Source organism: Silurus aristotelis (genome assembly GCF_946808225.1).
Source record: "Silurus aristotelis genome assembly, chromosome: 7".
Taxonomy (NCBI): Eukaryota; Metazoa; Chordata; class Actinopteri; order Siluriformes; family Siluridae; genus Silurus; species Silurus aristotelis.
In genome coordinates, this window is record NC_139580.1 from 3,224,696 (window position 1) to 3,251,605 (window position 26,910).

At 39.5% G+C, this 26,910-nt stretch overlaps 1 protein-coding gene across 1 annotated transcript; it reads right to left on the minus strand.

Annotated features, from left to right (window-relative positions):
* Positions 1–18,058: 18,058 nt before the first annotated feature.
* On the minus strand, positions 18,059–26,261 carry LOC310728945 (CMP-N-acetylneuraminate-beta-galactosamide-alpha-2,3-sialyltransferase 1-like). The gene is made up of 6 exons (XM_083546843.1): positions 25,812–26,261; positions 23,853–24,032; positions 23,710–23,755; positions 22,853–22,972; positions 22,258–22,434; positions 18,059–19,143 (listed from the first exon to the last, which is right to left on the minus strand). Exons 1-5 carry the CDS (start codon positions 26,009–26,011, stop codon positions 22,267–22,269), a joined length of 714 nt encoding a protein of 237 aa, XP_083402969.1. The 5' UTR covers positions 26,012–26,261; the 3' UTR covers positions 18,059–19,143; positions 22,258–22,266.
* Positions 26,262–26,910: the final 649 nt, after the last annotated feature.

Genomic DNA, 26,910 nt, shown 5'->3' on the forward strand with positions numbered 1-26,910 from the left:
ATACATTTCAAAAATATTATTCATAAGTAGGTGTGAGCATAACTGCTGTGCTACAACCTTTTCCAAAATTTTGGCTATGAAGGGGAGATTTGATATTGGTCTGTAGTTGGACAGCTGACATGGGTCAAGGTCAGGTTTCTTAATTAGGGGGTGGATAACTGCCAGTTTGAAGGATTTTGGTACAAAACCAGTGCTAATGGAAGAGTTTATTATTTTTAAAACAGGTTCAATTACCTCTGGAATGATCTGTTTAAAGAAACTTGTAGGCAAGGGATCGAGAATGCAGGTTGATGATTTTGATGAGGAAATTAATGAAATTAAGTCATTCTCGTGAATAGGAGTAAAACTTTGTAATTGATTGTCTGTTATAATTACACTGCTGTCTACAGGGTTACTTGTAAAATAATTTGGCTTTATATTAACCGTCTGGATTTTTTGCCTGATGTTTTCAATTTTATTATTAAAAAAGTTCATGGAATCATTAGTACCTAATGATGGTGTGCATGTGAGTGCAGTGCTTTTATTCCCTGTTAATTTTGCTACCGTGCTGAATAAAAATCTAGGATTATGCTTGTTATTTTCTATGAGGGTGGAGAAATATGCTGATCTAGCAGCACTAAGAGATTTTCTATAAATTAGGAGGCTCCCCTTCCATGCTATTTGAAATACTGTTAATTTTGTTTGACGCCATTTACGTTCTAATTTTCGAGTGGTCTGTTTTAAGGTGCGTGTATGATCATTATACCACTGTGCTAATTTTTTCTCCCTGATCATTTTGGTCTTAAGGGGAGCTACATCATCTAGGGTATAACGTAATGTTGATTCTAGGTGTTTAGTGGCCCAGTCGAGCTCTGCAGGGTCAGACGGAGATCTATCTAATATCGTAATTTCTGGAAGATTGTTAATAAAACGCGCTGTTGTAGCTGACGTGAAAGTACGCTTAACACGATAACGTGGTGAAGTAGTAATGCAATGACTGAGGCAAATTTTAAAAGAGATGAGATAATGGTCTGAAATAGCTTCAGACTGTGGAATTATGACTACGTTTTTTATTTTTAATCCAAATGTTAACAACAAATCGAGAGTGTGTCCACCACTATGAGTGGGTCCTATAACATTCTGATTAATTCCAACTGAATCTAGAATGGACACAACAGCTGCTCTTAAGGATTCTTCCTGATGATCAAAATGAATGTTAAAATCACCAACAATTAATGCTTTGTCTAGAGAAGTAACTAAAATTGTGATGAAATCTGCAAATTCTATGAGAAAATCAGAGTAGGGCCCTGGGGGTCTATAAATAATAATGAGTGGAATTGTCTGACTGGACCTGCTTTCAGACACTGAATATTTTATGCTGGTGTAAAGAACTTCAAATGTTTTACATTTGTGTTTAGTCTTTTGTGTGACGCTTAGATTATTATTATAAATAGCTGCGACTCCGCCTCCTCTGCCATTTAGACGGGGTTGGTGTATGTAACTATACCCAGGAGGACTCGCTTCATTTAATGCTAAATATTCATTTGGTTTAATCCATGTTTCTGTCAAACACATTATTTTAAACTCCTGGTCGGTAATAATTTCGTTTACATTAAGCGCTTTAGACGTGAGAGATCTAATATTCAGCAATCCTATCTTTAGATCAGAGGTGCTGGCTGTGCGTTCAGTCCTATTTAATTTTATGTTAATCAGGTTACTAAAACAGACTTTCTGAGAATTCCTATATGTTGGTTTCGCTCGGGGGACAGACACAGTCTCAATTCGGTGGATCCTGAGTAACGACTCTGTGCAGCTAGCAGACGGTCGGTTTAGCCTGTCTGTCTGCTCCCTGGCCTTGGCTCTAGACAGTCACTTGTTAACTAGTGCTGTTCTGAGACTATGACCTATACTACAAGAAATAAGAGCAGCACCTTCCCGAGTGGGATGGACACCGTCCCGCCCTAACAGGCCAGCCTTGCCCTCAAAAATGCTCCAATTATTAATGAAGCCCACATTATTTTTGGAGCACCACTTGGACATCCAGCAGTTCAGCGACCATAACCTGCTGTAGGCTACATCGCCACGTCGTATTGGGATGGGGCCAGAGCATATTACAGCATCGGACATTGCCTTCGCTAATTTACACACCTCTATAATATTACTCTTAGTAACCTCTGACTGTCGAAGGCGTATATCATTAGCTCCTGTGTGAAAAACTATCTTAGAGAACCTATGCTTTCCTAAGAATCTAAGCTGACCTGCTATGTCCGGCGCCCTGGCTCCCGGTATACACATGACCTGTGCTGCTGGTGCCCCTAAAGGTCTAGCTAATTTCACGTGCCTCAGAATGGAGTCTCCTAAAACCAGAGCTCTTTCAGGTTTCTCAGCGGGTGCTTCACTGAGGAGAGCAAACCTGTTGGACACGTGAAGCGGAGAGGAATGGTGCTCCCGTGGGCGAGCCTTAGCGTTAGCTTTGGCTTTGCGAATATGCCGCCGAGTCGTCACCCATTCGCCCCGCTGCAAGGGCTCTAATGCTGGAGTCGGGGGAATATTAACTTCACCTAGGGCATCCAGACTTTCCCCTGCAGAACCTGGACTGCTCTCGCACTCACTACTTCTCTCTAGACTCTGGATGCGCTCCTCTAATGCTAAGATCTTCTCCGTCAAAGAGCAAACTAGCTTACACTTCTTACAGATTAAATTATCGCTAACAACGGAGAGAGACTGACTAAACATGTCACACTTCACACACTGAATGAACTGGATGTTCGCCATAGCAGAGAAATTACGTACCCTTAATGTGGTTAATGTACTGTGTGTTCGTAGTTCTGGTGGGAATATCCTCCACGCACTGCTTTCAAATTCTCAAACAGGGATAAAAGCGCTCTTCCGAAAGCAAAAATACACGAGACGGAGCTGCTTGCAGCTTGGTGCGCACATGTGTGTGAATGAGAGGGAGGGCAGTGGAGGGGTGCGGTTGCAGGGAGAAGAGGTGGAGAAGGAGGAGGAGTTTAGGTACGTGGGGTCAACAGTGCAAAGTAATGAGTGATTTGTGATAGAAGAGTATCTGTGAGAGTGAAAGGGAAAGTTTATAGGACTGTGGTGAGACCTGAGATGTTGTATAGATTAGAGACAGTGGCATTGAGTAAAAGACAGGAGGTGGAGCTGGAGGTAGCAGAGCTGAAGATGTTGAGGTTTATGCTGGGAATGCCGAGGATAGACAGGATTAGAAGCGAGTTTATCAAAGGGACAGCGCATGTAGGATGTTTTTGAGACAAGGCGAGGGATTGAGATGGTTTACACATTTACAGAGGAGGGACATGGGGTATATCAGTAGGAGAATGCTGAGAATAGAGCCACCAGGAAGAAGGAAAAGAGGAAGGCCAAGGAGGAGGTTTAAGGATGTGGTGAGGGAAGACATGCAGGGAGTTGGTTTGAAAGAGGAAGATAAAGAGGACAGGGGGGTATGGAGATGGATGAAGATCCGCTGTGGTGACCAATAATGGGAGACGGCGAAAGAAGAAGAAGTACAGTTGAAGATCTCCTGCTAGAATAACACCCTTGTAATTTCCATTTCCACACAATAAGTTTTCATTTGAAAATGTATATTTTTCTCTTCTTTTTTGCCTTCTGTCCACACTGAAAAGCTTTTTGAAAACGCTCTCCAAAGTTATTTTATTTATATTATATTATTTATTATTATTTCACAAAGCAGACAGGAAACTATTTTAACTAAGGAAAAAACATTAAATATGTAAATGCTGTTAAACTATTTTTTATTATAAACAACCACAGTGAATTCAAAGCATCATTTAATCACACTAGCTGAAGCCTAGAAGAGCTAAAGTTACCACATCCATGAACCTCCTCCTTGGCCTTTCTCTTTTTCTCCTACCTGGTGGCTCCATCCTCAGCATTCTTCTAACAATATAATTCATGTCCCTCCTCTGCACATGTCCAAACCATCTCAATCTTGCCTCCCTCACCTTGTCACCAAAACATCCTACATGCGCTGTCCCTTTAATAAACTCATTTCTAATCTTGTCCATCCTCGTCACTCCCAACGAAAACCTTAACATTTTCAGCTCTTCTACCTCCAGCTCCACCTCCTGTCTTTTACTTAATGCCACTGTCTCTAATCCATACAACATCGCAGGTCTCACCACAGTCCGATAAACTTTCCCTTTCATTCTTGCAGATACCCTACTATCACAAATCCCTCCTGTCACTCTTCTCCACCCACTTCACCCTGCCTGCACTCTTTTTTTTACTTCTCTTACACACTCTCTATTACTTTGCACTGTTGACCCCAAGTACCTGAACTCCTCCACCTTCTCCACCTCTTATCCCTGCAACTGCACCACTCCACTGCCCTCCCTCTCATTTACACACATGTACTCTCTTACTCCTACTGAGTTTCATTCCCCTTCTCTCCAGTGCATATCTCCACCTCTCTAGGCTCTTCTCAACCTGCTCTCTACTCTCACCACAAATCACAATATCATCTGCAAACATCATAGTCCAGGGAGACTCCTGTCTGACCTCATTCGTCAACTTGTTCATCACCACTGCAAACAGGAAAGGGCTCAGGGCCGATCCTTGATGCAGTCCAACCTTCACCCTGAACCAGTCTGTCGTACCTACTGCACACTTCACTGCCGTTACACTGTCCTCATACATGTCCTGCACCACGCTCACATATCTCTCTGAGACGCCAGACTTCCTCATACAATACCACAACTCCTCTCTTGGCACTCTGTCATACGCTTTCTCTAGATCCACAAATACACAATGCAATCCCTTCTGTCCTTCTCTATACTTCTCCATCAACATCCTCAAAGCAAATAAGGCATCTGTGGTGATCTACCTCGGCATGAAACCATACTGTTGCTCACAGATGGTCACCTCTTCTCCCAGCCTGGCTTCCACTACTCCAAGTTTCCCATAACTTTATGGTGTGACTGATCAACTTAATTCCCCTGTAGTTACTGCAGGTCTGCACATCTCCCTTATGCTTAAAGATCGGTACCAGCACACTTCTTCTCCATTCCTCAGGCATCTTCTCACCTTTCAAAATCCTGTTAAACAATCTGGTTAAAAATTCCACTGCCATCTCTCCTAAACATCTCCACGCTTCTACCAGTATGTCATCTGGTCCAACCGACTTTCCATTCTTCATCCTCTTAATCGCTGCTCTTACTTCCTCCTTACTAATCCTATCTACATCCTGCTTCACCAACTCCACATCATCCAACCTTCTCTCTCTCTGATTTTCCTCATTCATCAGCTGCTCAAAATACTCCCTCCACTTTCTCAACATACTCTCCTCACTAGTCAACACATTTCCCTCTCCATCCTTTTTTGCTCTAACTTGCAGTACATCCTTCCCAGCTCGGTCCCTCTGCCTGGCCAATCGGTATAAATCCTTTTCTCCTTCCTTAGTGTTCAACCTCTTATACAGCTCCTCATATGCCTTTTCCTTGGCTTTCGCCACATCCCTTTTTACCTGCTGCCGCATCTCCTTGTACTCCTGCCTACTCTTCTCATCACTCTGTCTATCCCACTTCTGTTTTGCCAACCTTTTTCTCTTTATGCTCTCCTGCACTTCCTTATTCCACCACCACATCTCCTTGTCTTGCTTTCTATTTCCAGATGTCACACCAAGTACTTTTCTAGCTGCCTCCCTCATCACTTCTGCAGTATTTGCCCAATCGTCCAGCACCTCTTCAGCACCACCAAGCCCCTGTCTGACCTCTTCCATGAACCTCACACTACACTCTTCCTCCTTCAGTTTTCACCATCTTATTCTTCTTTCAGTCCTTACTCTTCTCCTCTTCTTCTTCGCCTCCAAAACCATCCTACAGACCACCATCCAAAGCTGTCTAGCTACACTGTCCCCTGCCAACACCTTACAGTCTCCAATCTCCTTCAGGTTGCATCTCCTGCATAGCACATAGTCCACCTGTGTGCACCTTCCTCCACTCTTTTAGGTCACCCTATGATCCTCCTTCTTCTTAAAATACGTGTTCACCACTGCCATTTCCATCCTTTTTGCATAAATCTACCACCATCTGCCCTTCCACATTCCTCTCCTTAAAACCATACCTACCCATCACCTCCTTATCACCTCTGTTCCCTTCACCTACATGCCCATTAAAGTCTGCCCCAATCACCAATCGTTCTCTTCTAGGTACACCATCTACCACTTCATCTAATTCACTCCAGAATCTTTCCTTCTCCTCCATCTCACAGCCAACTTGTGGAGCATAGGCACTGATGACATTTATCATCATCCCTTCAACTTCCACCTTCACGATCATCACCCTATCAGAAACTCTCTTTACCTCCACTACACTCTTACTGTACTCTTCCTTCAGAATCACCCCTACACCAGTTCTCTTTCCATCCATACTATAAAAAAACAGTTTAAACCCACCTCCAATGCTCTTGGCCTTACTCCCTTTCCACTTGGTCTCCTGAACACACAACATATCTAGCTTTCTCCTCTCCATCATATCAGCTACCTCTCTCCCTTCACCCGTCATAGTACCAACATTTAAAGTACCAACCCTAACCTCTACTCTCCTACACTTCTCCTTTCCCTGCCGTCTCTGTAGACGTCTTCCTCCTCTCCTTCTCCTCCTTCGGCCAACAGTAGCCCAATTTCCACCGGTACCCTGTCGGCTAACGATACCTGTGGCGGTCGTTGTTAACCCGGGCCTCGACCGATCCGGTATGTAATTCTCATTTGTGATCCGCATATTTAATTTGGCACATGTTTTACGCTGGATGCCCTTCCTAACGCAACCCTCCCCATTTACCCGGGCTTGGGACCGGCACTAAGAGTGCACTGGCTTGTGCATCCGTAATGGCTGGGTTATAAACATTTCAATGTTAATAAAGTTTAAACTTGGAAACCATCTGCAGGCCACCTTTACAAAGTTTCTCACCACTCATGATCAGAAAGGGCAGAGATTAGGGTGAAGGCTCTTGGGTTCACTGGGAGTCACTTTTTGCTCTTCTTTTTCACAACTTTTGTGCCCTTTTTGGGATTGATGAAGAAAAAACACCTTGAAAATAAAAACTTAACATTGAAACTCTGCAAATAAAGACACATATTAAGCGAACCTCCTCTTCTAGGTGTCTTTACATCCCTTTGCAGGAATTCAAATACTGACGCCAGTTCAGTAGGGTAGTGAATGTTGAAACAGTAGTAACTGCTAAACATTAGGCAAACAGCAGCGATGAAAGTAGTGATGTCATCGTTCACAATTTTGCGGCCCACACTGAGCATAAATGGAACAGCAGCATAGCAGAAGCATCCTGTGGATACATTTTAATGCAATGAAGACATGTACATGTAGCAAGGTAATTGTGTATTTACTAGTGGTGGGCCGTGCATTTGGTACCTGGGCCTCTAGTGGGGACTCATAATTTGCAGTGCTCCTCAAAAGCTGTAATCCAGTGGTACCGCTTGTATTCACTGGTCTGGAAGTGGCAAATAAACCCTTACCCGGGCTGAGACACGCTAGCTAGCTTCGGGTTGGCCGACCCCCTCATGATGTCTAGCTTCTACATACAGATACAACAATCCCGTTCAGTGTGACATCACACTGTGCTTCAATGGAATTTTTTTTTATTCCTCATATATGATGTTAAAGGATAGAAATCTGCCAGGTCATTGGTTTTCATACAATGCATTCAGTCTAATGTTTCAATTAATGCAAATGGTATTCAGGAATGAACTCTGCTACATACTTCCTCAGCAGAAAATGAACAACTTTATCTTTTATTAGAATAAGAGCAAGTTTTTCAAACTATATTAAATCCATATTATGTGTTACAAGGAACTGGCCTTGTTTGTATAACTATATGTTACACCTATGTTACAAGGAACTGGCCTTGTTTGTATAACTATATTGTGGTGTTCTCTGTAATTCAAAACTTTAAAATCAGTGCAGGGTAGTGTCGCAAGTAGTGATGCTTAGGCTTTAGTCTGTGTCTTAGAAAGAGAGAGAATCTACAAGCAAGATATTCTTGTATAAGAACGTCAAGGTATGCAACTTCTGGCAGTGACATTTTCAGGGCACAAATCATCTCCACAATGGCTCTTAGCTGAAGCGTCAACTTCAACAGACCACAAATTGTCCCCTGCAATGCACAGGTTCCAGGTCTTTAAAGTCTGCAATTAGCCTTGAGAAAACTTTGTCATGTCCAAAGTCTTTAAAGTCTTTATCTTGACACAGCATTACAAGTGACATGTGGTCTGTACTTGATCCTATATGAGGTGGTAAATTAGCCAGAGACAGATATACAGCTAGAACTTTGTGCTTGCTTTTTGCTGAACCTAATGGGTTCACCACCTCAAAAGAATCTCAATATAGAATAAGTTTGAGACATGATGGGTTTTGAGAAAAGAACTCATTGTTTTTGTATACCTGACCATCACTGACACCACAAAGCACATCTGTACACGGTAAGCATGTCCTTCAATGAAAAATAGAAGGCAAACCTCTGTGACCTTGTTTCATCTATTCCTAAATACAACTTTACAGGTTCTGTTTATCTGAACATCTTTTTAAAAGGCTTTGTTCTTGAGAAAAATTCCTTCTCGTTGTTCTTTCATGACTAATGCTGATTAAGTCAGATTCCTTCATGACATCACATATTTTACCAATGTGCTTATCTGTTAACTCGAAATTACTTTTCAGAAATGCAGTTCATGTATGCTCTGCATCTCTTCAACAATATTTCGTATAGTTGATGCTGGCAGAAGAAACTGCCCTTTTAATTTCAAGTAGAAAAGACAAATATTTCTGAGAAACAGATCATTGAAATTTTCACCTTCATCAGTCTCACTAAATCTCTCTGTAGGGCCTCTAACGGTTTAGTTTCAAGAGACTGAGAAACTGTCTTCTTATAAAGATCACTTATACTGTCCATGGAACACTGTCTGTGTTTTCTAGACATGTGGGATGTAAACAACGACTTTACAATGAACGTATGGTCGCATCCTGTCACCGGACATGTCACAACACGCCCTTCGAGAATATGTTCCTTTAAGTTTGCTGATAGTGAGTTGATATTGCGACACTGGTGCTGGCACTAAGAAAATATTAGACGTAAACCCCGTAAGGGCATTTGTAGTAGCAACTTTTGAATCTTAGTTATGTTAACAGTCAAAATGAGCCTAAAATGCCCCGTATGAATATAACGTTTTGTGGCAATCTGTAGCGGAAGTTTGACATGTAAAACATGCTTTCTAAGGGTGTGGTACCTATTTCAAGCATAGATACCACACATTACTGTACGCAGAAGAAGAACATTTAAATAGAAGTTACACACACATGTTGCATATGCATATTTGATCAGATTTATTTTTCGACAATATTCCACAGAAATAACAGCTAAACATTTTAACCACATGAACAAACATACACTCTACTGCTGTTTCCAACACCTAAATGATGTTTTACATTCTGGACTGGACTTTATAGAGCTTGCAAATCTGACTACATGCGCTGCCTAGACATGTTTATGCATCATGGAAACAGAGACAGGATACATGCTACTTGTGTTTAAAACGACACACTGATTAAAACAGTTAAATCCAACTTACCACTGTGCCCATACACATTTATCTTAAAGAATATTTCTACTAATTTGTAGTTCAGCTCCGACAATGCTTCGCAAGAATCGCCATTTCGCCACTGCTCAAATGTGGGAAAGCAAACGTGCCACGTGCTCCACACCAATCGTATTCAGCCAATCAAATTCTTTGCCCACTGGCGCTAAGGTGTAACGTTTATCATGGTTGGATGATGTTAACGGTTACCTGTCAAATGCTTGTTGAATTTTTCTTACTTTTAAACAAACTCTTGAGGACAGAGACAAAACAGATCATTGAATTTCACAGAAACTTTGTTTCACACACCCTAAAAAATGTTAAATCACTGTTAATTACAGCAAAACAATATTACAGTTCTTAAAATCGAATAGACAAATGTCAGGTGGACATTTGTAAGCGTTTTAGGCAAACAATTTAAGCATACAATTTGTTTTTAGTTCTTATATTACAACTTTACACAGACAAAGATGATTTTATCAAACATATGTTACAATTATTTATGTCCTCTGTCCTGCATTGTGGTTTTCATTTGCACACTGCACAGGGGTGTCAATCATGTTTATGTATTTGTAATAAGATATGGTAGGAGGGCAATTCCATGAAAAAACCTTACAATAAAAAAGAATCAGTTTTTACTAAAGGTATTTTCACATTCATGACACGTTTATTTCCCTTTTGTATAATAAAAAGGCAATTGTTATTCTTTTTTATGGTAAGTAATACAGTATATTGTTACTTTTACTTCAGTTCATATGTTTTTAACTGTTAAATTTAAGGTCTTACTCTGTAAAATTAATTACAGTTTTTCACTGTAAAATCTACGGTTATTGCAAGTTTTGTGAAATACGGTCTTATCCTGCAGCATTTCTACAGTATTTTACTATTAAATTTACAGATATTTTTTTTACAGTGTACTATAACAAATGTGTAGCAAATAACTGCTTTTAATAAGAGCCTTCAAAAAAGCTTCGAAAGCCGACAATAACATCCAAGAAAAATGTGTGTGTTTCAGCCTATGCATTTCGTAGGTTTTGTAGGTTAACTCTTTGGTCGATGCTTTTTAACATCCTGTCATGTCGAATAATTTGGAAGTGTGTGTGTTGTAAACTTTCATTTCATGTTCTCCTTTGATTTTGCTATCTAACAAAGTTATATTTTATGTGATCTTTTTTTGTTTGTTTATTGACAATTAATTTTATTAGAATTATTATTTTGATTAGTATTTTTTACTAATTTATTCATTTTTATTTCTTATATACTTGGAAAGCGCTTTGAGATGTATCTTCTAAAGGCCCTATATAAATTAAAGATGATGATGATGATGATGATGATGATGATGATGATTATTATTATTATTACAGTGGTACCCCGCTTATCGACCGGCTCGGACATCGACCTTTTCGCTTAGCGAACAGTTTTTCGACCGAAGTTTGCGCCCGCTGAACGACCAAATGCCCGCTTATCGATCTTTTTTTACCCCGACCCACGTGGAGCATTGTTTTTTGTTACTTTTGTAATGTTTTTAATTTATAGTTTTTACTGTATTATTGTCAGAAATCCACCTGCCACGCCAAAACCTCCGAAGCCTCCTTCAACAATGCACACCTGGGGCTTATTATTCACTCATCCCCAGCTCCTATATAAACCCCTTATTCATCCACACTCCTTGTCGGTTATTGTTGGTATGTGAAGGTGTTTGGTGCATGTTTGTCTGTGTTTTCCCTGTCACACGTATTCCTATTCGTTTCTTCCTTTCCCGACTCCACGCGCTCTCCACGGCTGCGCTTTTTTTCCAAAGCCCACCCTGGATTACCTTTTTCCTCCCGTGCATTCGCCCGTGGACCTCGCCCCTCCAGGGCGTACCATGGATATCTTTCTCTCGTTTGTCGGGATTCAATGGACTGCCGTGTGTGTGTGTGTGTTTTTGTGTTAAACTCTTTTGTGTTTTCGTTAAACCAAAGCGAACTGTGCTCCGGCTTTGCCTCCGCTCATTACGCTGCATAACAATTATATACAGTATTATTTATGTACCTGTATTATTTAGTATTAATACTGCTAAAAAGAGGGCAAAAATTGTTAATAAATGGGTATCGGTGGAGGTCGGGAACGGATTAATCGGTTTTCCATTATTTCTTATTGGATAATTACATTCACTCTTCAACCTTTTCGCATTTCGACCGGTTTTAAGTAAAAGATTAAAGTCGATAAGCGTGGTACCACTATTATTATTAATATTATTATTATTATTATTATTATTATCATTATCTTTCATTTGTAAAATGAGTCTCACAATTTTGCTCTAAAATTATTTGTTGTGTACTCGTGTTAATTTGTATGGCTATAGAGACGGTTTCTTGTGAAAACAAATCCCTTGCTACTGTTGTTCTTTGGAATAACTCTCGCTGCATTCTTAGAAAGCCAGCTAGATTCTCATTTCAGTAGCTTGCTAAACTGGAAATAAATATATATATCTTGCTGTGTTTTGTTTTACTGCTTTAAGGTGAGGTTTTGTTTGACAATGCCATTTTGAGCAGTCATTGTAGCCATTCTGGTGAATGCCACTTTGTCAGGCACAAGAACTCGCAGGAAACCGGAGGTTGAATGTACCAGAAACGTGTTTACTTAAGTCACTCAAGAAATGAAAGAGCAAAGCAGAACAACACGCAGGCATGAACTAAAACACAAAAGAAATACAGAAAACAAAAGAAACGTCCAACACACATGAAGCGTGATGTAAACACAAAGGGTGAGAGAGTCCACAATGTTCGTAGGCCTAAGCTGTAGAACGGACGGTGAGACTGTGAACGACTGGGGTTTATATATGGTGGTGACTGATGTGACCCAGGTGATGATGATTAGTAATCAGGTGAGCTGCTAGGGTGGATATGAGGGTTAGGAGAAGGCGTGGCTGGTGGATCCCTGACACACTTAGCAACCATATGCTTTTGCATGTAGAATAAAAGCAACAACAAGCTGCTGATATTGAGCCCCTGAAAACAACCAATCAACCCTCATCTGCTTAAATGAGGATATTTGACAAATCTTCTGTCAAATGCTGTAAATATATATTTAAACGCACACACATATAGAATCTATCATCTGGTATAAATATAGAATATAATAAATAAAGTCGCAGTTCGAGGTTATAAATGAAACCCAGATCATCAACTCCTCATGTTTAATATATAAATTAATCTTTATATATATATATATATATATATATATATATATATATATATATATATATATATATATATATATATATATATATATATACATACACTTTGGCTCATCAAAATTATCAGCTTGTGTACTACATTCCTTACCTACATGTTTCTTCTAATAGATAACTCCAGAAGAAACCCAAATTAATTTATACTTTAGCATGAGCTACATATCTAAATATTTTACACTAAAGACAGGTACACACTGTGTGAGAATTTGGCCACAATTTGGTAGACAAATTGTAAAAATCCTAAAAGTTTATTAACCTTGGCTAAAATCTGTGTCTTTGATCGCTAGTTTGCTGGTTCACCAAAAGTTGTTTAATCACTGTTGTGATAATTTTTTCCCTCATGATGAAATTCTGGCAGTATCAGAAGATTTCAGCCACTTTTCTGCAGCTTGACTTCCCCTAAGACCAAGAACCAAAAGGAGTGCCGAACCTGATGATGCAGTTAGTGGGAAAACGTCAAACCGCCTCAGGGAAAATGGTAAAATGAGTCAGATGGACACTACTGCAAGAAGAGAAGCTTTTTAATGATAATCTTCTTTATAGACTGGAAAATGTTGTGTTCTGGCTCAGGTCTTATCTGATTGATCGTAATCAGTTTGTTGATTTAGCCGATGAGTTCTCTACACTTACTTTAGAAATGTCAGTCGCTTTTGTTTTTATTTTTTATGTATGCTACTTCTGGGTAAATCTTATTTGCAAACATGGTAATTCTACTGTAAGCCAGATGAGAAACATCGGAGATATAATGATGTTCAGCATGCTCCTGAGCTGTCAATGACCCCGCCCCCTACTGCTCTTGGGACCTCTAGAATTTATGCTGATGCCCTTTTTCTGGATTGTGCCTCCAAAACTGCCAGCCTACAAATACAAGAGCTTATTGTGGATCTGATCATGAAGGTGGCTTTGGAATGCAGTTTATACAAATTAATAAGTTGAAGGTGACCCAGGTGAGGATGGGTTCCCTTTTGACAATAGCTTCCTCTCAAGGTTTCTTTCTAATGAGGTCTGAAAGTATCATCACCATGATCACCTCTGGCTCTCTCAAAAGGGATAAACTGGGGCCAGTGGGAGCTCAGTGGTTAAGGCGCTGATCGGATGGTTGGATGGCGCTGATCGGATGGTCGGGGGGTCAGGTGGAGCTGCCACAAGTCTTTTCTAAACGTATGAAATTATACAAAAATATACAGAAGCAAACATTGATTATATGTAGAAATATTAGCAATTCTAATTTTTAAATAGGTATTTTAAACTAAAAATACTTCAAATATATTTCCTCCACCTATAGGAAGCAGTTAAATAGGTGCTATAGTGAGCACTTGTGTAAACCTGCTACAATGTGATATTGTTAGTATACTTTAATGACATTTAATCATGTATAATAAATAGACAGTGACTAATAAGACAATCATCATCTGTATTAAATATGTGTCCTTTGTTCAGGCAAATGTCATATTCTGCAGCATGTCATAACACACTCACATACACACCTACAAACACAAAGCCAAGAGACTCAAAGGTAAAAAAAATCCATGTTTAAAGGTTAAGCATTGAGTGATTATTTGCATGAAAAGTTACAGTTTTGGCACAGTGCCAGCTGCCCCTGCCCCGCCCCCGTGAAAGATCTTGAATTTGCATATTTCTATCTAAATGAAACTGCAGCAAATCCCACAGAGCTATCTCTGTAAAGAACACTGAAGAGCGAGATTAAGTAGAAGCTCCTTGTACACAATAACATGCATAACTGGCATGACGTGTCAGTCTGAATGCATTGCAAATACACGAGGGCACATTCCTAGAGCTCATCTCTGCCGTCAGCTCAATGAGAGAAAGGTATAAATATGAATCATCATCGCATTCATGAATAAAACACTTCATATATGGTTTTCAGTGCATAAAAAATGTAATCATCCAGTAAATAAAAAATATTGTGATATAAATATAGAAATCATACTACATAAATATAATATACATACTATATAAATACATTAAATTAAATAAATAATTATTGCATTTAAATAAAACATAAATCATTTATTTAGAAATACATACAGGTCGTCCCAATTTTAGATGCGCTACACTTTATTATTTTGAAACTAACCAATAATTTGTGACTAATATTTTACTGTACATGTCGATCGATTCCTCCATTAAACTGTTTCTCGAGCGCCTTCTCTCAGAGCCACTGCTGCTGCATGAATATGACATTTCACAACGCTACGGAGACGGAGGCGTGTCCTAAAAGTCACATAGAATACAGATTAACATGGCAGAGGTAGAGCTGTAACTTCCTGAAGCAAAGGTGGGAAATAACGAAGTACAAATACTTTCTTACTGTATTTAAGTCGATTTTTCTGCTTTCAGCATTTTACTTCACTATTTATTCTTCTGACAATATTTTACTTTCAATAATTACATTTTTGACACATCTCTATTTTCCTCTTCTTGAACTTTTAAAAAGATCTTTTTTTATTTTTACTTTTCGTTTTTTTCTCTCTCGCACCACAGACGTAGACTAGATTACAAATCAAACAACAAGCAAGACTGAAGGCAACCAGAACTATGCGGGTAACGTGGATGAGACAGAGGGAGTCGGTGACAGAAACATTCCTGATCACATGATCATCATCATGCATTAATATATTCATATAATGTGAGGTCCAGTTATCAGCATGACACTAAAACAGTTAGTAGTAATTACTTTTTACTTAAGTACATGTCAGAGCCCAAACTTCTTTACTTTAACTTGAGTTAAAAGTTTAACTTTTACCAGATTCTTTTAAAACATGAAGATCTGCACTTCAATTCATTACTAAGTGAAGGATGTGTTCTTTTGTCATCTCTGTCCTAGAGGCAGAACAGGGAAAGAATGTCTGGTTTTATTTTTTTTTTTCTTGCTTTTTTTTTTTTATTATTACCACAAAGGCATGCATGTGAAAGGGGCCAGAAGGCTCCTAAATAAATTGTTCTTTTGCTTTAGGTTTTAACCGAAGAAATAAAAGTGAATTATCTGCACCATATTCAGATTTATTTTTTTCATTGAATCGCATTGTGTTGAATCAAATCGAGTTCGGATCGCACTGCATCATGATGGCGGTAATTCGGATCGCATCACATCGATAGCTTTAATCATAATGTTGTAATGGCATAATGTTATGACTGGTCGTTGTGTTCATTTGTATTATTCGCATTCTGTATGAGTGAAAAAACACAAATAGTGTTGACAGCAAGTGCAATGTATTTAACAATGAAATAACCATCATTTGAAACACCTGAACGCCCTGAACAGCAACTTCACAGTGTTGAACTTTCGATTGCAATATTGAAAAATAGTTTTCCTTGAACTTCAGGCATCTTTGCTAAAATAAGAGTGCCTTTCATACTAGTTACTCACACGCACATGCCCACGCATGCACACACACACACACACACACACACACACACACACCTGCTCCTCACGCACATACAGTACAAACACTTCAAACGCACATATTAGACATACCATTCACCCATCTACATACACATAGGGGAGTGGTTGCTCTGTGGTTAAAGTGCTGGGTTACTGATCTGAAGGTCGGGGGGTTCAACCCCCAGTACTGCTAAGCTGCCGCTCTTGGGCCCTTAAGCAAGGCCCTTATCCCTCTGTGCTCCAGGGGTGGCGTATCATGGCTAAGCCTGCTCTCAGATTCCAAGTAAGATGGGAAAGGTGAATAATTTCACTGTGCTGTTATGTTTATTTGACAAATAAAGGCAACTATTCTACACATACATATTTTTCACTGTACCTTAAAAGGATTTCTCTGCCATTGTTCTCTCTCTATTGTATTTACTTTTCATGCTGGAGGACATTTTCAGCGATGACTAGCGGGATTACATTTTTTTTTATGTATTTTTTTTTCTAATCTTCATTTATGATTTTCTTTATTAAAAATAAAGCTCATACACTCAAAGCAACAAAGAACAAACAATTAGGTCATTAATGCAAGTAAACTCAAACAACATTAATCAGGGTACCAAACAAACTTTTATTTTTTTTATTTTCAAACTTCTTTTTAATGTTATTGATTTTACACTTGATATTTTAGATCATTAGACATGTCTAAGCTTGAAGGATTTTATTACCATTTTTTACATTGATGGATTTGTTTTGCCTCACTGATTGCCCTTTTGTCCACCAAACACTTGCTGTCTCTTGTATTTGTGTGTTTCTCGGACTTCCATTAAACCACAAATGAATTCTACTAAACCTGTATCCAAGTCTTAGTCACAGCAACCTATTATTTCTCTAAATCTACCTTGGGGCAATGTTCATTGTTAAAAACTTGCTTCCTCTTCTTTCGGCTTCTTCCATTAGGGGTCGCCACAGCAGATCATTCCTTCATCTGCACATGTACAAACCGTCTCAATCACACCTCTCTCACATTATTTCTGTAGATGTGATGCTACACAGTAGTAGTCCGAAATGATTTGGGTCATGTTGCAGCCATCAAATTCCAAAAAAATAAATAAATAAATAAATAAATAAATAAATAAATAAATTGAATGGTACATTTCTTCAGGTTAAACAATTTATGTTTTTTATGTTTTGTTGTAAATAAAATGAAATTTGCATAAAACTGTATTCTGTTTTTATTTACATTTTACACAGCATTCCAGTTTATTTGGTATTGAGGTTATAGACTATAATTTTTTGCCCACTGTTGTCCACAAAAGTCTTCAGAAGCTGATTCGATCTGTCCTATTTATTCCATCACTTGTAACAGATGTATGTGTGACAAGATATCTTAAAAAGATAAATAAATAAATTACTTAGATTACACTACTTAGATTACAGTTAACCACCCACAGGACATTTTCACATCCTTTGATTAGACGGCGCACTTGTCAGGGCTCACAATCCGCATCTGTTGCAAACTTCACAATCTCAAATATATCCATGTGGATTTATTAGCTGTTTTTTTATTCCACAATGACTGACAGAAGAGAAAAAATTTATTTGGTCGCAGATACACTTATTCGTCAAGACAGACTTTTAAAGAAAAGCAGGACTTGTCTATTATATGTCCATTATGAAACGTTTTATTATTAGTAGTATTATTAAGGTATTATTTGCTGTTTATAAGCTGGTTTCTGGTGGATCTCTGCTACATGTGCACAAAAAGTCAAATTCACAAAATGAAAAATGTTTTATAATATCAACTATACCCCCGTGCACAAAGCCAGCACCATAAAGATTGGCTTTCCATGGGTTTTATATGTGTGGAAGATCCCCTGCTATAGAGCTTCAACCCTCTTTAATAGCTTTTGGGATGAATGTAAACACTGACTGCACCCCAGGCCTCCTCACCTTTCCCACCTACATCACTACCTGACTTTACTAACACACATGTGTCTGAACGAATCTCCATAAAATCCAGTGGAACATCTTCCCAGAAGAGTTTTTTAAAGAACTATTTAAAGAATTCCATACAATAAATGAAATCATTCAGTCAGCCAGTGACAGTGACAGTGACAGTATAAAGCACAAATAAAGAAAAATAAAATAAAGACTTTATACTGAATCAAAAGCTAAAACAAGGAATACACTTGCAAGAGTTTTACATATAGGCACTAACATATACATTTAAATTGTTTAACCTTTTTATCTCTATAAAGCTGCTTTGAGAAAATGTCCATTATTAAAAGCCAGTCTCATGCCATGCATTTCACCTCCAGGCCTTCAGTGGTGTCTGAACCAATCCACCTCTTAATACCATCATTATGGTGCCACATCTACAGAAATCATCAGTTTTATAGAGAAGCACAGTAGAACAAAGCGTTGCATCACATACAGGAATCTCATATAGTGAAAATGAATGTCATATCTAAAACAAGAAACCCAATTAACACAAATTAACACGTCTCCTTTCACTGCAGCCACAACTGCACCTCACACATACATCATCTCTAGCAGAAGCATGGATATTCACCTCATCCTGAACTCATAATTATGAGTTTCTAACTCAAAATTATGATTTAGTATCTCATAATTATGTTTTAGTATCTCATAATTATGAAACAAGTTGAGGCAGTCTGTGGCAGGGAGCATTTTAGTGCATAACATCTTAGGGAGCTTTTCCTTGCCACAGTCACCATGGCTGCTCATCAGGGATAAATGCACATCGTTCACTGTTCGTAACTGTTAAATTCTGTAAAGCTGCTTTAAGACAATGTCTGTTGTGAAAAGCGCTTTAGAAATAAACTTGACTTGACTTATGATCAGAAAGGTTGGAGTTGATGAGAGAGTCTTTTCACGAATCGCCATCTGTGAGGGTTAAAAGAAAACAGTAGATTATATAATCTTTGACATTATTGCTGGAGAAACTCAATTACCATCAGTACTGTTTATACTGAGCATTTCAGGTTGAGGTTTTGTTGGGAAAATGTATATTGCAATCGCAGTGCTATATAATTGAAAAGACTTGGTACTTTACATCTTTTGTGACTTAAGTCAGTTGAGTGTATGTTTCTACCTGACTTGAGTGTAAGTGTTGGTTTACTTAACTTTACTTAACTACAATTCAAAATGTATTTGCTAATAAAAAATGAGCCCAAAGTCAAAACCAGCTCAAAAGATAAAAACCAAAGAACAACTTAAATATCTGACTCAGATCTGACTCATAGATGTGACTCAAAGACGCAAGTCAAATTTTTGACTAAAAGATCTGAATCAAAGCTCCATCTAATATACATATATTTCTCAAAGAGCTCACAAATTTGACTTAAACGCTCAACTCAAATATTAAACTGAAAGAGTTGACTTAAATCTAACCTAGATGTCTCAGTTCAGCTTAATTTAGGCTCAGCTAATCTGCTAACTCAGATCGGTGTCTTGAGTTATGGACAACGGGATCTCATTAAATAATATCAACAAACACCGTAAAATGTAATTGATTCAATTAGCAGCTAGTACCACATTTACCGACCTAGCTCATGGGTCTGCAACCCAAAATAGCCATTTTGGTCTCTTCAGGAAATCGAGCTGCGTCGCCTCGCGTTGTCCACACTCTGAACCACGTGTGAAATCTGGCTAATAGGCAAGTCGTGACGGCGGCGGCGGGCAACGTCGCCACAACCAGGAGCTACAAAATGGCTGCGCAGTGGTAGCAACATTAGCTTCTGCTTATTCAGGTAAGCGCTTTGTGTGTGAGATTCTGTTCAAGCATGGCAGCCCCATTTGGTTCGCGGACCTGTTGTCCCTCCTCGAGGGCCCTCCTTGAAAAATATCACCCAGGAGGGATCTCCTTTCTCAAGCCGGGGAAACCCTGTATCACCCCCGCCCAGAGTTGTGGAGGCTATGGCTGTGGCCCCTAAGGGAGAACAGTTTATAGCAGCTAGTCTCTCTACTGAGGTAGTAGAAACCATCCTCCATTCCAGAGCTCCCTTCACAAGGAGGTTGTATGCCACAAGGTGGCGTCTGTTCACGATGTGGTGTGAGCACCACCAGTGAGACCCAGTTAAGTCAAGTCAAGTCAAGTTTATTTCTATAGCGCTTTTCACAACAGACATTGTCTCAAAGCAGCTTTACAGAAATCAACAGTCAACTGCCCGGTTAACTGCCTGGTTGGTTCAGTTCTGAAAGTTCTTGCAGGAACAGTTTGCCACAAGGTTGACTCATTCAACCCTGAAGGTTTACGTGTCCGCTATTGCGGCTTATATTACCCTGCCTGCGGGTCAGTCGCTTGGTAGGCACCCTCTTATGACACGTTTCCTCCACGGTGCCTGGAGGCTGAGGCCTGGGACGTGACCCAGAGTTCCTGTCTGGGACTTGGCTGTTGTGCTGGCGGCTCTATCGGAGCCCCCCTTCGAGCCCCTGGCTAAAGTGGCCCTTAGGTACCTGTCTGTGAAGAATGCTTTCCTCCTGGCAATTTCCTCCCTAAAGAGGGTCCTACAGGCTCTGTCCGTGGCCTTGTCTTGCCTGGATTTTGCCCCTGGCAGTGCATTCCTCTACCCAAAACCTGGGTACATACCTAAGGTGCTTACAGCTCCCTCACGACCTGTCGTGCTGCAGACATTCTGCCCTCCTCCATTTCTAGCCCCCAATCAGGAGAAACAAAACCAGCTGTGTTCTATGCGAGCACTGGACACATTTCTTTAAAGAAGGAGTCAGTGGAGAAAGTCGCAGCAACTGTTTGTCTGCTATGGCTCTAACAGAAAGGGATTTCCTGCCAATAACTCTTAGCAGGTGGGTAGTGGATGCTATCTAATCATCTTATGAGTCCTCTGGTCTCCCCGCTCCGCTCTGGGTCAAGGCTCACTCCACTTGGAGTGTGGCGGCCTTTATGGCCTGGTCCGCTGGAGTCTCACTCCAGGACATCTGCGACACTGCAGACTGGTCCACCCCGCTGGTCTTCGTCAGGTTTTGACCTCAATTGTAGAGCCACTCCGAGCTTCTATGTCCTACATGCTGGTTGTGAGGCTCTTACACACTAGGAAGGGTCTGGTCAGTGTGGTGTGATTAGACACTCATTCCCAAAGCATTGCGACGCAGCTTGAGTTCCCATAGGGGGAACGTCTCTAGGTTACGATTGTAACCCTAGTTCCCCAAGGGAATGAAACGCTGCGTCCCCGGGCCACACTCCCTGCATTGCTGCAGCGCTTACCTTCTCTTTTTGCAGCAGCTAAAAGAGGCATTTTGTAGCTCCTGGTTGTCGAAAACAACTTGCCTATTGACCAGATTTTACACGTGGACAACGCGAGGCATTCCCAAAGTGTTGCAGCGTCTCGTTTCCTCGGGACACTAGGGTTACATACGTAACCAAGAGACGATGTAAGATAGTCATCTACTTGCACCACTAGATGTCACTAATGTGACTTTTATTGAAAAATCTTTCTTTGCAGAATTAAAATTTTATTTTTTTAGATTTATCCATCATTTTCTTACAAAAGCAGGGGTCTGGACATCAATATCAGCTAGGCGCGGGTCAAGGTGCAGGAAGGAGACAGGAAATAACATATGGCTTGATCGACAAAATATTAAAACTTTATTTTCTGTTGACTTGGACGCCAATATAAGGATTGTTAGCTTTGAAACACTGTTCACTGTGTAACAAAAAAACAAAACAACTATAAAAAGATTTTTATTAACATGACATTTTGCTAATGATACAGGGAGCCACAGTAGGGGAGTTGAAAAGCCGCATACAGCTCCAGAGCTGCAGGTTGCTGACCCCCAAATTAGCTGTATTACTGGTTGGGTTACAGTCTACATTATTTTAGATTTTGGATTTTGAGCTAATTTGTACAGGCCTAAATGCCTCAAAGCTCTGGTATTGTTGGAAAAGCAAAAATGAAATGCCATTTGTTTAAACTAGCTGTTGGTTTGACAGAAATGCCGAAAAGTAAATCAAAGAGCAGAGAAAAAAATGGAGCACTTTACCTGACTCTATCACCATCCCCTGTACAGTTTAATCCTCTGTTGCTGCTGAAGTTTTAGAATGAGGTCATATTCGACTCCTCCTCTGTGTACACCAGAATTGACTAACGGATGATGCCAGTGGTCGAAGTAATGGTACCATCGTCCGTTTGCACTGGCCCCGAATCCGAATACATTCACCTGCGACAGAAAGAAATAGAAAGAGAGGGAGAGAGGGAGAGAGAGAGGGAGAGAGAGAGAGAGAGAGAGAGAGAGAGAGAGAGAGAGAGAGGTGAGGAGTCAGACTGTACCATTGTATTTCAAAACAACATTAGAAATTAGGCTTCTTCATATTCTATTGTGCCATTTAATCTCTATTATACTCATTATTTCTCCTTGTGTTTTTTGTTGGGAAACAAAAAAAGGGAATAAATTGTTGTGGAGTTTTTTTATTAACGTGCTTTATTTCTTAAGAATCTTCATCGTTTAGTTATTTAGTTATTTTTGGCCTGGCATAACATCCAGGTCACGCAGACTAATGATTTATTGGCTGCAGTATTTATGATACATATGCAAAAGGTAATTTTACTTATAGTAATAATCATTTTAAAGTTTTTACCTGGTCGCAGATGTGCATTGCTAACATGAGCATGATGAAGCCGGTGGAGGGATATTTCCCTTGTTTCTTCAGCCAGTTTTCGTAGATGTACCTCATAAACTCTGGATTAATGATCATCACCTTTGAAAACGACATTAAAAACTTCTTTTGTTTTTGGTAGATCCAAATCAAAGCAAACTTGAAATGATCTGAAGGATCATGTGATCTAGTATAGTAACTGATACGCACTTTCGCAATATCGCTACAGCGGACTAGTCGCAGAAAGAGCCGAACGCTCCCATTTAACAAGGGCAGGGCAGCTTATGTCTATAAATCTCTTTGTGGAGACATTTCACATACTCCAGTGTAGCAATCAGAGATAAGGTTTACATTTCCTGACTTTGGAATGTATTCAGGTCAGAACAGTGGTTTGTGGTTTTGAAAGTGACAGCTGTATGTAAAAAAACCTGTTTTGAATGCAATTATATACTGATTATGATATGTTGTTAACACATAGCCGCTCTACAAATTAACATTTACATGTATTGCATAAATACTACACTTAGTCCTAAACTATTGTAATCGAGATCCTGCATAATTACACCAACACGCCTTTCATTATTATCATCAATTATTTATTGTAATTATGATTATTTATTATTAATAAATATAATTACATAATTACAGCAATTTTATTCATTATTTATCATTAGCATTATTTTTTGCACCACATAAAAATTTACTTTTTCTCTTCCTGACTCATTGAAATGCACAATGTATTATCCTATACACATCCCAGTGCATTCAGGATTGGTGGAGATCGACGAAGCTACCAATTCTACCCCTAAGTAAATTGGTTAAACTTTTCTGCTACTCACCTTGTCCTTGTTCGCTTTTACTGTCGGCTTCACGCGAAGATATGTGCTAAAATTAACAGGGAAAATAAGATCATTAAATGTGAGATGAGCAAACAAACACCATTCTTCACTTCTAGTTTTACTCCTGGCCCCTGTGTTCTCACCGTGTAATGTTCTTGGTGGTGAAAGCACTAATGAGCCACTGCATATCCAAAACTTTAAATGGCACTAGCACTAGGTGGGTGTAGTTTGCAAGGTTCATGGAGCTCTCTGGATACATTGCCCTGTGCGTGGTCTTTGCCCCGACGTCCCTCTCATAGCCTTTGGTTGGACCATGGTTCATCCTGTGGGAGAAATTCCACAAGGTTTCCTGCCATTGTACAGCATTACGGACAGACTCTCTAAAGGTTAAGTTACATCAAATATGGTAATCTGTGAGCCAGTAATAAAATATAATCAGGCCAATACACAAATCTCCAGACAGTAATTAGACCCAAAAAGTAAAATTTTTATGACCCTTGCATCTCAGGTTTTGTTTTAATCGAGCAAATCCTCATAGGCTTGACAGCATTATTGGGAGAAATATCCTAGTTATGCTATTTTCGATTTCTTGTTACACGTTTTCAGAAGTAATTGATGAACTTGTGACCGATCCGGGATGTGTTCCTTCATCACTCCCTGTACTTGCTTGGATTTACTGTACCCGTGACCAGCAGTCTTTGAAAAGGGCCTGTATGCAATTACTGGGTGGGTCTTGACTAAAATATGAACAATGCACTCTAGAAACTATTGCCACTGATGGTTGCTTGGCCAAATTAGAGCCTGGGAGCTTTGTGGTCCAACATGTACATTATATGGACAAAAGTATTGGAACACTTGATATTTTCATCCATATGTGGTTCTTTCCCAAACTGTTACCACGAAGTTGAAGGCACACAATTGTATCAGACGTCTTTGGATGCTGTAGCATGACATTTTCCATTTACTTGAACTAGGAGACCCGAACTTGTTTCAGCATGACAGTGCCCCTGTGCTCAAAGCCAGGTCCATGAAGATCTGCTTTACATGGGTTGCAGAGGAAGATCTCCTGCTAGAGAGCTTTGACCTCAACCTTATTGAACATAATGAATGTAAGCACTGCCTCATCACCTCACCTACATCAGGTCCCGAATCTACTACACCCTTGTGTCTGGGTAAGCACGAATTTCCAGAGGCACACTTCACAGTCTAAAGAACATCTTCCCAGAAGAGTGGAGGGAATGGTGCTTAAAAACACATCCCATACTTACGACCAGTTGTCCTAAATGTCATTAATGTAAATGCTTATGCATGACATATTTAGTGTTCACTTGAAGAGGTTTCTAGTAAAGTTCTCAGTTATGAGTATAAAAAGATTTTTGCAAGCACTGTTGAATGTTCTACTTGAATTGGTCAGAAGGTTTTGGCTTATGTTCTATTGGAGCAGCAATGAAAAAGGGTGCTGTAAGAGCAAAATGCACAACAGCTGCATAAGGGTTTTATTTCTTTTACACCACTTTAATGAAATACATTAATGCCAATGATATTGTTTAAAATAGCAGCTGTAAACAGGTTATCCATCACCAGACCCATGTTTCTTCTCTCTCTTGAAGTTGACGACAGCTTTAATCCCAATTGTTACATGTCAACAGCACTGGAGACTCTTTCCATACCCAGTATAACCTCATGGTGTTTTCATCTTACATAAATTCAACACCCTTTTATTTTCTTAGCATGGATAGAGATGTAGACAGTTCAAAGAGGGTAGTGGTAGCTCAGTGGATAAGATGACCTTTGGCCAAAAGGTTGTGAGTTAAAATATTAAATGATTTGCAGTACTTGCCAGACATCTTACCCAGAACAACTTACAGTTATCTCATTCATACAATAAGCTTGGAATTGCTGGGAATTGAAATCACGATCTTCCGATCAAAGTCCAACATCCTAACCACTGAGCTACCACTGGTGTCTGAGAGATGTCACTGCTGTGCCTCCAAACAAGGCCCTTAACCATGAATTATTTAGTTGTAATGAGGTAATTGTAAGTTTTTCTGTAAAAAGGTGTCCTTCAAACGCTATAAATAAAAAATAGATGATGATCTTACCTGAAGACGAAGTCGTGAGAGTCTATAATCGCACCGTAATGGGACCTGATGAGGTTGGCCGAGTTGCCGACCACAGCACAGGTTCTACAGCGGTCAGGACTGGAATCATTATAGTGGTCTTCATTACGGAACAACGAGAACAGAGGATCCACGACATCACTAAGTTTCACTGTTCGTGTCGGCTGGAGCCTCTGCCACATGGAAAAGAGTAGATTGTAGAATAAAGCGTGTTATAAAACGGATAATATAAGCAGCAATAAAAAAGAGAAGTTTTTTCGAACATTGTTATAACATAAAACAATATGATAATAGAATAATGTCTGCATTAGGACTCTTTCAATGGCTGAATGTTTGTCTTCTCCTCCCCAATGGTTTTCATTCAGCATTATCATCCAAATAGAACACACACACACACACACACACACACACACACACACACACACACACACACACACACACACACACACACAGTCAAAACGTATTGTTTTCATTGCAGTGTTGCTGGAATGAATCCAAACCTGTACAGGGAGCTGAGCAAGAATACCATCACTTCAACATAATAGAAACAATTATGACCAAAGGTCATTGTGCAATATGCACACACAGACACACACAGACACACACACACACACACACACACACACACACACACACACACAGACAAACGCATAAATCACAAAACTTATTTTTTTTTGTGTAGGTGTCAAAGTACAATGAAAATACAGTTTTACAAAAATATTATGAGCTTATTGTGGGTGTATCGGACAAATAGGTAGTTGTGGTCAGTTTAATGACACACACGAGCGCACACACACACACACACACACACACACACACACACACACACACACACACACACACACACATTGCATATAAGAAAAATGTAATATTGTAACTGTAAGTCTTACTGTGGACTTAATAATAGAATATATATATCACGTGTCTTTGTGTCTTCCTATCAGTCTTGACAGTATTTGATGTCGCAACACAACGTATCAGGAAACACACTGAATGACGAAGCACATATCCGCTTCTTCTTTTTAAAATGCATGAACACCAAACAAACCACAACAAATCTTCTCATTCAAGAAAGAGTTGT

Coding starts and splice junctions, on each gene's coding strand:
- LOC310728945 (XM_083546843.1), bottom strand. CDS start 26,011: ATGTGGCAGAGGCTCCAGCCGACACGAACAGTGAAACTTAGTGATGTC. Junction 23,756..23,852: donor ACCACCAAGAACATTACACG/GTGAGAACACAG, acceptor TGTTAATTTTAG/CACATATCTTCGCGTGAAGC. Junction 22,973..23,709: donor TAAAAGCGAACAAGGACAAG/GTGAGTAGCAGA, acceptor TCGTTTTCAAAG/GTGATGATCATTAATCCAGA.